General features: G+C 47.1%; 1 protein-coding gene across 50 annotated transcripts in view; it reads right to left on the bottom strand.

Moving 5' to 3' along the window:
- CELF2 (CUGBP Elav-like family member 2) overlaps positions 1-15,471 on the bottom strand; it is a 538,967-nt gene that overhangs the window by 42,680 nt on the left and 480,816 nt on the right. For all 50 annotated transcript variants that reach the window (XM_077945723.1, XM_028825957.2, XM_028825962.2 and 47 more), the window contains one exon: positions 5,700-5,834. In XM_077945723.1, the coding sequence (XP_077801849.1) occupies positions 5,700-5,834 (135 nt within the window). The remainder of the gene's footprint in view (positions 1-5,699; positions 5,835-15,471) is intronic.

Raw genomic sequence — 15,471 nt, 5'->3', positions numbered from 1 at the left:
TTGCTTTATGTAAGCAGTGTGGGCAGGCACTGGAAGACGACGTGGGGTTAGCAGTGCACAGAGTTAACGGGCACTTTCTGAGGATGATCTGCCGTGATGTTATCTTTCAAAAGCACACATTAGAGTAGGTGGTTCTTCCGAAGATGAAATGCCCTTCTCGGATACTAGACTCGTACTTATCCTATATCATGACATCAGAACATTTTGAAAGCCACTATTTGTAAAATAAGCTGCTCCTGTAATGAAAAGACTGCTTCATATGATTGTTTTGGTATAAGTTAGTATTAGATTTATTCTTCAGAAACCTGTTAGACCTGAGTATTCACCTGTAAGGTGAAACCAAATTGTAGGTTTGGTTTTTGAGGGATCCAGGCAGAGGTACGCTTTACAGGTGAACTGGGTGGGTGTGCTGACCCTGCCAATGTGCACCGTGAGGGACTCAGCTGCCTTAGAGATATGTGAGCTGTACTAGACTGAACAGATGGCCCTTAAACATTTGTCTTTGACAATTTTTGTTTCACTATTTCACTGAATTAAAAAAAACAAAAACAAAAACAAAACACTTGAGGGCCTGTGTCTGATGTGCTGTTCCAGATGCAAGGGAAATTACAAGTAAATAACACACTGTCCCTACTTTAAAAGGGACAGTGGCTGGAGGGCGAGACACAAAGCGAGTGCCCACATCACCGTCCTGCAGACAACAGGGTCAGCGTTAGTGGAGGGAGGCCGAGCATGCCCTGGGAGCACAGGCGAGGGGTGGCGTCTGCAGAACACCTGGCCAGCACCAACACTCCAGCCCTCTCTGTCCCTGGCCTCAAGGAGCCCAACAGCTCCTCAGGAACCATCTGCACTGCCCCAGGTCTAGAATGAGCTAAGTCCTTACTCAGCAATACAGTGTGGAAGTGATCAATCCTAACTAGAAGGCTTCATGGTAGAGGTGGCATTTGCATTGATTCATAAAAGTCGTAGGTTACTGAAAACAGTTTTTACCAATTACACCAAAAATGTTACTACAGTTTAAATTACAGAAGCAGCATAAACTATACTTTTTAAAATGTGCATTAGAAACGCTTTTATACCCACCCACACTATCCTTCTCAAGAACGAGCACTACAACACATTAGTGACGTATTAGATTTTTGTGGGAGGAAATGGGAGAGATGTTCTAGGTAGAGAAGCCTGCAAGAATAATGGTGTAAAGGCTGACGGCGGGGCTGGGGTACGGGGGATGGCCTGATCTGGGCAAGTGTGTGCTGCCCAGATTCTGGAGGGAAGCAGGCAGACCCCGAACACCACACTCAGGAGTTTGTTTCACTCGAGTCTACACCATGGTTGCCAATAGCATGCAAGACAGACAGAGGAAAGGGGCCGAGTTGGAGGCTGTTCTAATAGGACAAGGGGAGAGAAGATGAGGGTCTCTTCCAGGCTCCTGTTGCCTGGGAGGGAAAAGATGCTTCACAGGGAGAACTGAGGGGCTGAGGAGGCGCGCAGCTGAGCCAGGGGCCGGCTGCAGCGATCAGTGACCAAGTCACATCAACCACTGGGACAATCCATTTAGCAGGGCGGGGCAGGCAGCGGGAAGGTCTGTGGGGCAAGTTGAGTTCTCTACTCTGAGGTTGTGGGACCACTGCAGCAGTCTTGGGCAGACGGCCTCTTTGTCCACCTGTCTATCCCTTCCTCCTGCCCCCACTCTTTCCTGTCTTGTGATACTGCCTTGTGCACGTCACCACTTGGAGGGGGCAGTGCAGGCCCCAACTCATTTTTATGTATTTGCCCTACATGAACTAGAAGGCTCACAAATGTGGGTTAAAGCAGCTTAGGAATCACACTTCTTAGCATAATGCAAGTTCTCTGATGCAAATGCAGACATATACTGAAGGTGGCGACAAAGCCTCCTGTCAATGGAAAGGCCACAGGATAACTTCAAGGGTGGTTTCTCGTTTGCCACTGCTCATTCAGCTGCTCTGGTGACACAGGTGTGCAAGAACAACAGTCACCGTCCATTGGTCATGACTATGTGAGGCAGCAGGGAATGGCTGAACAACGTCCAAACACCTCCAATCTCTGTTACCCTTAGAGAGTCAAAGAGCAGGTGTCCCCACTTCCTTGAAGCTTTGTGTTTGTCACAGCCTTCAAGAAAGCTGGGGACACCTTCAAGATGGGAAAATACCACCCAGAATTCAAAGTGATAACTCTTTGAAGAGCCAATGGTGGGAATGAAAAAATGCCTCCTAGCACTTTCGAATGGCTGGTACTGCAGGAAGAACCAGTCCATGATCCTGGAATGGGTACTTGGTCAAGTCTGCACTTACAGAAGCATTTGGAGAATTTTATAGCATCCTTTTCTTTAAAAGATGACGACGACAGAAGAAGTTCAGTGGAATAACATGGTATGTGAATGCAATATACTTTAGACCAAAAAAACCCAACAAAATTCATGTGTGGTAACAGTAACAGTCTCTTCAAGCTCTCAAAATTACCAGACAAAATCAACAAATCTGCAAGCTGGACGGAAGACAAACATCTTCTTTAATACCTAGCTACACCCCTTCTAGACAATTTGCCTCTTACCTAAACAGAGTCACAGTCCTCAAAAACAGGTTAAAAACTGGGTAACAATAAATGATCCAAGAATTAATTAACTAAAAAGGAGACTGAGGTAAACAAAGGAAAAATTATCATATCAAAATAAAAGACAAGAAACATGATTAAATTAGGCTTCAAAAGACCCGTGAGAAACTCATAAAAGGCGTAATATGCACTTACCTGGTTTTTATTCTTTCATGATTTAATTTCTAATTTTATTCACTACCATCTGATAATTGCATGAAACACTTATTCTAACCATGGGCAATTTAAACTATTTTAATTTTTATCTCAAGGCCATGAGACAAAGGAACCTATTTATTGCCTAAGGGGATTTTTTTTTTTTTAACAAAAATTAAAGCTTAATCTTTCATGTTTTAAAGCCAAGACTGTTTAAAATCATTTATAATAAAGCTGTAGGGAGACTTTTCCTGGGTATGCAAAATTGAAATGATAAATTTACAATTATTAAAAAAATTAATAGTTTGGGGGATTGAATTGTCCCTTTGCTTTCTAGATGAATTTGTCTGAAGCTTAAGAGACACGCTTAAAAACGGGGTAAACCCCAGGCCTGTGGAGGAGAGATGGGATGAGGCGTCCCTTCATCTCACGGTGCGAGTGAACTGGCTCATGGTCCAAACGGTATGCCCAGTTTATTATTATTTAAAAAGTAAATAATGGCAATGGCCTTGGGAATGGCTTTCAACCCCTTTTACTTTCTAGGAAATTGCCTTGATGAAGCGGAGATTCATGAATTCTACTAACCACATTTTCTGTGACTTTGAAAAAGTCCCTGATGGAAATTAGACAAATAATTTACTTTCACTTAAACACCAGATTTTTTAGTTACACTTAAGAAAAATAATTGAAATGTAGATTTCAATCACTGCCGCTGCTGCACTTCAGGATTCTAATAAAATACTTTCAGTTATTATGCAAAGCAGTCCTCAGCAGAGAAGAGAAAAATCGCTCTCAGTGACACCTAAGTGAGCGGCGTGTTCTGAAGGGCAGGAAGCCTCTTCCAGAGCAGTTAAGGCAAGGACACGGCGCTGGTGTGGCTTTGACTCCAGCAGGGAGGAAGGCTCATCTCACAACACATGTTCCTTCACTGCGGTCTCAGGAAAAAACTGAGAATAGTCACCTATGTTTAAAATTCCTTTCCCACCAACACCTAGGCCGTCGCCCTAGGCCGTCTGAGTAGCCCACATTTTAAGAAGGTTGCAACAAGCTCACACTCCTCCCAACGTCGGCTGGAACGGACGCGGTCCGCCCTAGAGCCCCCACTCCGCTCTTCCCCGCCCACTGGCTCTGTCCTCTGCCTCAACACACGCCATGGCTTCCATTACGGAACTCAGGTCTCTGCTCAAAGGTCGCCTTCTGAGAGAGGGGTCACCTCCTCCAGTCCCCTGCCCCCTTTTCCAGTCGGATTCTGTCAGGGATCTTTCACTCATTGCTTTGCTTCTTGTCCAAGTCTCTGATGGACTGAAGGGCTCATGGAGGTCGGCAGCGGGTCCGTCCTGCTCACACCACACAGCACTTTCGGGATATGATTTTTGAGTTACATTATCTACACTGATCAGCTGACAGCTGCTTCTGCATTTGACTTCTTAAACTGACAAGCCTCCTTCGGACTGAAGATGCACCACAATGCATTCACAGCACTCCATGCTATTTTGGGGTAATCATAGTGCTCACGGGGGAGAAAAAAATCCCACTTAAGAAAATACATTTTCATCTGATTTATGAAATCTAAGTTGAGAGGGTCGAATTTTCATTTTTTTTTAAAGGACTTATTTTTATAAAGGGGAAATCCATCATGTTAAAAATGTTTATTTCTCAAAAGGGATCATTACAGGATTTACTAAGTTGATGTGTTGCACTGAAGCTATCACTTAATTTCCTGAAATTAAGGGTGATAAAGTTGATTTTTCAGGAATAGTGTTTATTATATAAGATGAGGCCCTCATATAGTAATGGTATGTTTTTGAAGACTCTGTACGCAGTGAACTCAATACACCTGCCACGAGATTTCAGCACATTATGGGGAAATCCACCAGCTTCTCCTAAACATCTCTCAGACTGCTCTCTCAAAACCGTCCTCCGGGTGAAACGTCTTAGATACATAATGTTTTATGCAGAGACGAAGGGCGACTGCTCTGTCGAGAACTGCCAGTTCTAGGAATGTGCCTCATTCCTCCCTCAAGTCAAAAGCCCTAAAACAGGCAGCGTGGAGCGGGCTGTAGCTTTCGATGTGTGTTTCCTGAAAACACACATGCTATTTTTTCATTAAAGTTTTTTCAACACTTAGCTAATCTTTGGGGCACAGCTGATAGAGGGTCACGGGATTTTGAAAGTTAGAAGGAAGCTTGGAGACTGTCCAGGCCGTCTCCTTCATGTAACAGAAAAGGAGGCGAGATCATCTATCAAGGCCTGGAAAACTCAGAGAAGGAAAGTCTGTGAAATATTCGACTTTTTTAAGTTTAAAAAGAAAAAAAAACTCAAATCACGGTATCTAAGCAATCACATTCTATCTGGCTTGTATGAAAAGACAACTGGCGTCTGCTTTTGAATAAGGCAACAAAATTTGTGAAGAAAAAAAGACTTTAAATGACACAGCCCAGAGCCTGACCAGGAATGAGCCAAGATGTTCCTTGCTGGACTGTGGATTTTAAAATCAAGTGTGATGGATGGAGTTGGTGTGAAATGTAAAATGAGAATGATTAGGAATTTTGAAAGAGAATTCTTACATTTTTTTTTTTTTTAAAAAGGACAGGACAAAGAAAGATTAAGAGCTGGAGGCTCTTCATAGTGGTCACAACTTAACTAGTGTTGAATGGACTAGTGTTTAAAACAGAGCGAATGTGAGAGAACGGCTTGCACGGTGGATTCTCTCACTGAAAACTTTTTTTCATATTATCCATGGAAAAGGAAAGACAAATTCGAACTTTGATCATTTTAAAAAATAAAATAACCCAATGACATAATGCGGCCCAGTATAGTTTCCCGGCTCCATCCTGGACACATCTAGCCTCGCCCTTTGCACTGGAGGCACGCAGACCTACCTGCCACTCCTGCTGCATCACCTGCAAGGGAAGAGCACCCCTCTCACTCACCGGGACTCGTGAGGGCTCCCAGGGCGCTGCTCGTGGTAGAGAGAGGGTTTGCATTGGTGCTGGTGGCTGAGGTCTGGGCCGCAGCTGCCGCAGCAGCCAGCGTCGCCAGGTTCTGCAACTGTAAAGCATTCATGCCTGTGGAGAGAAGAGAAAGCTACTTTTAGCAACAGGCCTCACACTTCTACAGTTTCCAAACAAGAGAGGGCTCATCGAATCGTCAGGACACATGATGAGAGCAGACGACCCTGTGCATGGTCACCTGCCTGGGTAGGAGCTGGGCTCTCCAGCCCTCTCCTCCAAGGCTACCTCTCCTTCAGTTCTCTCTGATGCAATTGCTCTTCCTAGAGACCACATACCCAGAAAGGGCTCCTGAATCCCACCCCGCAGTTCTCCCTGGCAGAGCCTGTACTTCTCCCTCACTAACCAGTATTCTCAGCCCACGGCCCTCCTGCCATGCTGTAGAGATAAGTGCAAAAGAGGAGAGATTTCGGTGCTGACTGGCCAGAGTAGGGCCTTGTGGACTGGCAACTTCTATGACATAGCTGCCAAGACATAGTGAGATGTGGCAACAGCTGGAGGAAGGGCTTCAAGGTAAACTCAATCCCTCAAAACGAGGTATTCCAGAAGAAACTACATTTTATTGGAAGCTGAACTGGTATGGGTTCTAAGCCTGTTAATCTATTTCTTGACAGTGAGTGGCAGCATTAACTGAACCCCACCTCAAAGGGTTGTTGTGCAGATTAAGAAAGATGATGAAAGCAAATGACTTTGGCACTATATAAGTGCTCAACAAATGTCACCTTTTATTTTTGTTATTGCTATTGCCACTGAACTTCTCTCTCCGGATTTAAGCATGAACCCTAAAATGTGTCCATAGGGAGCTCAAATTTCATATCTGATGAATAGAATGACTGAATAGAAATGGCTGTACCTTAAAAGTTTTATTTGTAAAATATTTGTATTTACCTTTTAAAGGCATTTATATTTTAAAGAGGGACTTTAAGTAGAATAAATGTGTGACTCATGAAAATGATGAAAAAAATAGAAATGAAAATTAGCATGAACATAAGAGTGGGATTAGCCGAGAGATTTGGGGCAACAATCTAGGGGTAGGCTCAGCCCTGGTTCCTGCACTGGATAGTTAGTTTAACTGTCTTTTCTCCCTGTAGGCCGCTTCCATCTCTCAGTCCAAAGGTTCTCTGAATGGTCAAAGTATTTTTCCGTGATTCACCTCACTGGAAGACTGCACATGTGAGAAGCATGAAACAATGGTTCTGTCCCTGCACAGAGGAAGTGCAGGTAGAAAGACGGTGGACTTCAGCTTAATTTTACCTGCTTCTCCGGTCTTAAGTCCAGATACTTAATCAATATCCACGGAGCAAATTCAGTCTTCTTTAGGGAGAGTGCCCTGACAGCTGCTTCCGTAATGTGTGTGTAGGGGCGTTGGTGGAGGGAAAGAGAATGTTCTAGCAACATATATCTGTAAGCCCCCAGCCATGGGGGCAGCTCAGTGCCTGGCTGCTGAGTGCTCTAGACAGCACCCTTCTGACCCTCTGCCCTGGCCTCCTCAACCAGGGTGCATTTCCACTTAGAAAAAAGTTCCTGCTGTCTTGGTTGCTAAATGGATTCGCATTTTGTCCAAAGTGATACTTTTTCCAGGAGACATCCAGGCCTTTTGGCTTAGGTTGAAAGCCAAGCACCTGCTTTTCAAAACTTACTTATTTCACAGGGATGCTTGAAAGCAGGACAGAAGTATCTGTGTAATCCTGTGAATTTCTGCAAGACAAGGGCAGACTTCCGGCAATCCTGCTTTATCAAGTGAACACAATCGGAAGAAAGCATTCCCTGGTTTTCTCTCATCAAGGGTCACACGGTGCCATATTCATGAGAACGTGGGTGTTGAGAGGCCCTGGTCTCATTTTTCAGTTTTACTTTGGGAAAACGGAGGAAATACGCAAGCTGCCTGGCCCTACTGCAGACCAACATGGTCCCAGCAAGGGGCTCTGTTTCCTACGAACACACGAATGCATGTTTGACTTGAATGTGAGGGAGCACCAAGGCTGTGCGAGGTCTTGCAAGGAGTCAGGTACGTTCACGCACGTCTATCCGGGCCCTCTGGCTCTCTCACAATGCGTGCTTCCTCTAACGTGAACCACGACCAGACCACACCACCAACATATGGCTGAGCACACAAGAACAGAGCTTAGCACCAAAATCAAAGCCTACAATATGCATCTGGCACCGATTAACGACAGGCAGAGCTCCCACTGTAGGCTGAGGCCAGCGGGTCCCGTTCCAGGACATATATGTCCCTCCCAGGTGGGAGCCTCAATGATGGAGCTGTGTTGATGGCCTGGCTCAGCTGGCCCACTTGGGTCAGAGACATCAGGTCCCTGGCCAAGGCCTCACAGCCAAGGAGGGGACCCTCCTGGGCCTGGGCAGAGCCTTCTGCCCCCATCCTGTAGCCTCCTCCTAAGGAGATATGGTTTACATTTAATGCACATACTTTTTGTTAGCTGCAAGTTTCTTTATATGTTTGTTTATAACTCTTTTGTGGCTCACATCATACCCTACGTTGACATTATTTATATGTATTTCTTGCCCTCCCAACCAGATATCAAATTCCTTTAGGACAAAAATTTTGTCTTACTCATTTTCAAGTCCATGTAAACACACACACGCGCGCACACAGTTGAATATATATAGTATGTACGCGCGCACAGTTGAATATATATAGTATGTGATGAGCAAATCTATATAAGACAAACAGGGTAACAGACACTTTGACATTTACATAAATTGCTCTAAAGAGTATTGTCTATATAGAGCTAGCCAAGGTTTTAGTTTTCCCCATTCTTTATTAGTTCGTTGGTATTTACAACAGCATCAAATATTGGCTGTTTCCTCTCAATCATTAACTAATCCACTGTGCAAATACTTAATAGGGCCCATGTTTAGTCCTTCTCTCACCCACTGACATTCACTAAAGGTCCTGGAACTGAGCCGACAGCACTCAGGTTCTCTCCACTGCCCGCTCCTTTAGGATCCAGGGCTGAGGGCCTGTGTGTCCTCCTCTACATTTCTCCTCCACACACTTTACCACCCAACAGAGTTTCTGACACTCTGCTAAGCTTTCCCTGCTGCTGCCTGGGAAGTCCAGGGCGGGTGGCCGAGTCTCTGAGGCACCACACTGAGGCATGGCTAACACTGCTCAACAGCCAGACTGCAAGGAAAGGAAAAACTATGGGTCAAGGAATCTTAAGATGAAGAGTGGAAAGGAGGGGACACTGTGATCCCTAGCATCTGAGGGATCTGAGGACCAAAGGAGAGAAGAGTTAGTCAGAACCAATCAAGGAGGAGGATCCATATTTGCTTGTCCATCCATCCAGCCATCCATCCATCCATATATCCATCATTCACCCATCCACCCACCCACCCATCCATCCAACTATCCATCCATCCACCTAACTATCCATCCACAGATCCATTATCCTCCCACCCATCCATCATCCATCTACCCCATCCATCATCCACACACCCATCCATCTCTCATCCACACACCCGTCCATCCCTCATTGTGGGATAGATGCTCCCACCCATCTATCCATCATCTACCCACCATCAATCCATCCATCCATCCACCCACATATCTACCCAACTATCCATCCATCCACCCACCTATCATCCACCCATCCATCCATCATCCATCCATTATCCATCCACCATCCATCCATCCACCCACATATCTACCCAACTATCCATCCATCCACCCACCTATCATCCACCCATCCATCCATCATCCATCCATCATCCATCCACCATCCATCCATCCACCCACATATCTACCCAACTATCCATCCATCCACACACCTATCATCCACCCATCCATCCATTATTCTCCCACCCATCCATCCATCATCCATCCACCCACCCACATATCTACCCAACTATCCATCCATCCTCCCACCCATCCATCCATTACCCTCCCACCCATCCATCCATTATCCTCCCACCCATCTATCCATCATCCTCCCACCCATCCATCCATCATTCACCCATCGTCCATCCACCATCCATCCATCCACCCACCCACATATCTACCCAACTATCCATCCATCCTCCCATCCATCCATCCATTATCCTCCCACCCATCCATCCATTATCCTCCCACCCATCCATCCATCATCCACACAGCCACTCATCCTTCATCAACACACCCATCCATCCCTCATTGTGGTATGGATCCTCCCACCCATCCATCCATCTATCCATCATTCACCCACCATCTATCCATCATCCACCCATCCACTTATCCATCATCCACCCACCCCTGCATCCATCATGCTCCCACCCATCCATCCATCATCCACCCACCACACACTCATCCATCATCCACCTATCACACACTCATCCATCATCCACCCACCCCTCCATCCATCATCCACACACCACACAGTCATCCCTCATCCACTCCATCCATCATCCACCCACCATCCACCCATCCACTCATCATCTACTCCACATCCATCTATAATCTGGCACTGCTTAATGACAAGCAGAGCCACCATTCTAGGCTCAGGCCAGGGGGTCCCCCTCTAGGACATATCTGACCCACCCATCCACCCATCGTCCATCAACCATGCATCCACCCACCCACTCATCCATTATTCACCCCCATCCATCATCTACTCACCCATCCATCTACCCACCCACCCATCATCCACCCATCTATCCGTTCACCATCCATCCATCATCACCCATCCATCCATTATCCACCCACTCACTCACCCATCATCTACTCATCCGTCCGTCCGTCCGTCCGTCCGTCCATCCATCCATCCATCCATCCATCCATCCATCCATCCATCCCATCCATCCATGCAGTAGTTACTGAGTGGTCATGATGGGCTAGACCCTGTGCAAGACACTGAGGATAAAGTAAAAAACATGATAGTCCATGTACCTGAGCAGACTGCTGGATATCAGAGCAGGAAGATGTCAGGGAGTGGGGAAGAAATCCTGCCAGTTCATCAGTTTCTTGAAATAGGCCCAGATTCAGAATGAAATCCTCCCTTAAGTCTTTGATTCGATGGGGATGGTAGAGGAGCATAGGAAAGCACAGCCCAGCTGAGGAGCTGCAGGAGATGTCATCCCTTCCAGCCTATCCCTCTCCTAGTCCTTGGGTGCTGACCCATGAGGCTTTCATGATCCTCCCTACTCTTATTTTCAGAACGAAGTGCTCATGAGCCAGGTGTGCTAGCATGTGCCTACAGTTCCAGCTACTCAGGAGGCTGAGGCTAAAGGATCACTTGGGCCCAGTCCAGCCTGGGCAACAGAGTGAGACCTCATCTCCTAAAGAAGAAAGAAGTGCTTGTATACCAGAGGTGAGGCGGGCAGCTTACCTGCTCACGTTTCTTGGAACACAAGCTCTACTGGTGACACCAGGGACAACAGCAGCAATCACCACCACCTCCCGAAGGCAGTGCAGGCTGGTCAAGAAGAGCTCAGGCCCTGCTCTCACACAACCTGGGCTGAAAGCTGGCTCTGCCTCACCGACTGCTAGCCTGTTACCTGGAGCAAGCTAGTTACCCGTTTGCACCTTGGGGTTTTCAACTATAAAGTGCGACTGAAGTAGAACCCACCTCTTGACGATTAAGAGATTAAATGGGTCAACACACAGAAAGCTCAAACAACAATGCCTAGTGTAGAGTTAAGCTCAAAAAAGAAGCTCTCAGACTAATAACTACAATAATTCTGTCCTAAACGATGATGACAACAGAAGCAAGAACAAAGTGCATGCCAGGCAAGCTCCTCCGTTCTTTACCTGTGCCCTGCTACTAGGGTTCCTAACACATCCACGTGGTGTGGGCACTGTGACTCTTGTACCTGTTACAGAGGAAACGGGCGTGGAGAAGTGAACACACCATGAGCCATTCTCCAAGGGTCGCTCCCTGAAAGGAGAGCCCCGCCCTTTCCCTGGGTGCCTGCCCTCTCCCTGCCAGCCTGGCCTGCCCACGAGCTACCCTTTGCCCTCTCGGTCCCCATCTGGAGCTCTTCTGACCTCCTCTTCCTTCTCCTCCTGTGCTTTGGCATCCGTTTTATTCCTTAAACTCTGCCTCTGAGAGAAGTTTGGGAGGGATCGGGAGGGAGGGATAGGGAGGGAGGAAGAGGAAGGAAAGGGCTGGTCCAGCACAGGGTTTCGAAAGGCAATGTGGCAGGGGCCCAGAAGTTCACTCCACTCCCAGGTCCCCATATCCGCTGGGAGTGGCCTTGCTCGCCCCACCACAGTCTGAAGAGATTTGAGAGCTGGGGCAGATTCCAGTCTAGTGCTGCTTCACCAGGCAATGCCGCGCCCTGCCTCGGGGTCCAAGAACACTGGGGCCAATACGAATTTCGTGCATGCCGCCTGAATGCCAGAGGGCTGGGAATGAACTTGTGATCTTGTCTTCATTTGTAGCTAAGAACTAGGTTAACCACTTAACCACTAACGACTTACCTATGTACTACATTTTGCTCTCTCAATCAATTTGGCAATTAACACACATATATATTTTTTGAGACAGGGTCTTGCTATGTCACCAGGGCAGGAGTGAATCTATGGCTCACTGCAGCCATCATCTCCCAGGTTAAAACGATTCTACCACCTCAGCCTCCTGAGTAGCTGGGACTACAGGTGCTTGCCACCACACCCAGCTAATTTTTGTAGAGAAGGGTTTTGCTATGTTGTCCAGGCTGGTCTGGAACTCCTGGGCTCAAGAGATCCTTGCCTGCTTCTGCCTCCCAAAGTGCTGGGACTACAGGTGTGAGCCGCCACACCTGGCCTAATTTCTTAACGTGATTTTCTTCTGCATTCATCCCCAGAATCCCAGATATTACAGACCACTGGCTCTAGCTGCCTCAGTGACCAGACAGACCATCGTCCGCTGCTGCCTCAGTGCTCTTCGTCGTGTTCTTCATCTACCCCACATCAGGCCCCTGAACTTGGTGCTTCTGAGGCAGAGGTCCCTGACAAGGTTTAGGGTCTCTGCAAACTCTCTGAAATTTTATGAAAAAGTATGTGTGTGATGTGCATGCAAAATGTTTTTGGTGACAGACCCTCAACAGTTGAAGAACGTCACGTCGGACCTCTTTAGACAATCTGAAAGAGATACAAGTGGTAGTGGAAAATCTCCGCATGAGAGCCCGGCGGTGCAGCAGTGACTTGGACCACCAGGAAGAAATGAGAGCTGAGGAGTGAGGACACAGAGAAGAGGGAGGATGAAGGAGACAGTGCCTCCTCCCAGTTTGAACACACACACACACACGTGCACGCACACGCACACCAGCATAAACAGCAGCCAGGTGAGCCCGAGATCCTCTAGTCTTAGCTACCTTCCTGGGCACAGGTGACAATAGGGGAGGACTCAGTGGAGGCTGGAGCCAGGAAGCCCCAGAGAATAGCCCTTGAGACCCCTAGGACTTCCCCTGCCTCCTGGGCATCTCACTCCAACCAGGACTGAGGCTGGAGGGCAGTGAGGGCACTGTTTCCCCCGCCCAGAGCAGACTCTGTCCACTCAGCTGGGCAGAGGCCGTGGCCCATGTGTTCTCTGTCTATCCTGTCCCATGGACATCCCCGCACCTACCGGTCTTATAGGCGCTACTAACCGTCTCACACTCTGTCACACCACAGTAATAACCCGAGGTGAGAATAGCGTGGGGACTGTCTTGGCCCTGGTATTCCTGGGCCCTTCCCTGGCAACGATGCACATCCCCGGAGGCTGATGTCTTGGCTTCTCCCGCCACAGATGGATCTACAGCCACAGCGCCATCACCTGGAACGTGGTCATCTCTTCTGCCTGCCTTCCCCTCCTACGTTGGGGAGAAGCGGTTTTGGGGAAAGGCACTGGCTCGATGTGCAGACACCAGCCAGGGCAGCTGGGTGAGGACAGAGGTTCCCTCTCCCTCCGTAGCCTGACCAGGCTTCTCGGGCACAGGCGTCAGGCACAGGCCTGCTCCCGGATGGGGTGCGGGGCCTCTCCTGAAACTCCCCTTATTCCTCCCCAGAGCTAACAGCGGGCTTCACTTCTGCTCATCTGGAAGTCGTCTTTCTGGTTCCTCTCTGTTGCTCTCCTTTCCCTGTCTCAGCCCCTCTCCCAGGCGCCTCCTCAGTCTGCACCCCAAGTCACACTTTCTCCCACACGCTCATCCTGAAAGGGTACCAGACGGAGAGGCACGGGCACACGCTTGGCAAATAGTTCCTCTCGGAGAAGAAAAACTGCATTTGACTTTATGAAGCACACTGCTCAGATGGGGACCTCTCGAATCGGGGCAATAATCCAGTGACCGAACATGCAAAACATTTAAGTAAGTTTTAGGAACTCTAACAACGGGCTACGAAGATGGCAAAGAAAGTTGAGAATACAGGGATTCAACTTTTCATTCAATACTTGGGGAAAAAAATCCTCCTCAAAACGAAGAAATTATGTACCAAACAGATGCGCAATATGCCTACTTGAAATTTAAGATTAAAAAAAATATTTATAAGGAGAAGGGCATGAAAATTTAATTTAATGTTCACCTTAGGTAATTTTGTGTCTTATTGTTCATAGCAATTACCATAAATCTGCATATCAATAAGCATGAACAGATGTCAGTTGTTACAAGTGCTTGCCAATCAGGTCTGTTAAAAAGTGACAGATGGGTGGTTATAGAATGTTCTCATAAGGCCTATTAGCACATTCGCAGGAAGCGTCTGCAGTGCGGACTGCTGGAGACTCAGCTTGGGGAGGAACCAAGTTCTGCGTGGGTCTTTGTGGATGTACCAAGCACGCTTCACAACTCCAGGAGTGCCTCCAATTTGACATTCTCAGACCTCTGATACACTGTTTTTGAAATGTCTTCCCTCCTCTCCACTTGTGCCAGACACCAAGACAGTCTTCTAAGAGAACAGATCTCAAGTTGATGAAAGAAGAGCTGCTTCACGGTTTTAAGCAAATATTTACACTCTACAATTCTATTGTTACCTTCAAAACTTAGACCAGATATTCTGGAAGGGAATTACTACTTGCTTTACTCAGAATCAGAATGGAAACAAAGGCGTTTCCTCCCGTTCATCAGAAGATACTTCCACCGCAGCTTCACAACCTCTGTAATTGGTTTAGTAACAACTGTTTATCCTAGAAAAAAAAATTCCCCCTAACAAAGAAAAACTCACTCGTGATAAACTTGAGATGTTTTCCAGGATGGAGGGAGGCGGCTTTCCTGTAACTGTCTCTGAAGTGCTTCCTAACAACAGTGTGGGGGCCGTAAACACACCTGAAGGGGTTGAGAGAGCACGGTTTGCCAGCCTGGGTTTGCATCGGTGAACTGGACCTGAAGCTTGGTCCTGCCACCTACTAGCTTAGTGCCTTCGGACAAGTCTGCTAACCTCTTTAAGCCTCAGTTGCCCAGCCGTGCAGTGGGCTAGAGTCCCTACTTCATCAGGTTGTTGTGTATTAGGGAATTCTATATCCTAATCCTTGTTAGGTCACTGACTACTGCTGTGGTCTCACATTACTCATTTAACCTTTTCATCTTCCCTTTTTCCAATTGTAATGTAGTAACAAAGTGGTAGTCATGGCCTCAGCTTGCTATGAGGATAGTTGCATGATTTGTAAAAGGAGCTTTGTTAAAAGCAAAATGGTAAAACACTACCCCTGGTTTTTCTACTATGATGCTCTTTGGAGTCGATAGTTATTATAAACAAATTAAAGGCAGAGAAGACACTTTCTCTTATTCCTTTTCTCTTTCAAGA

The sequence above is a fragment of the Macaca mulatta genome, chromosome 9 (genome assembly GCF_049350105.2).
Source record: "Macaca mulatta isolate MMU2019108-1 chromosome 9, T2T-MMU8v2.0, whole genome shotgun sequence".
NCBI lineage: Eukaryota > Metazoa > Chordata > Mammalia > Primates > Cercopithecidae > Macaca > Macaca mulatta.
This window is presented reverse-complemented; position numbering and strand designations above follow the sequence as displayed.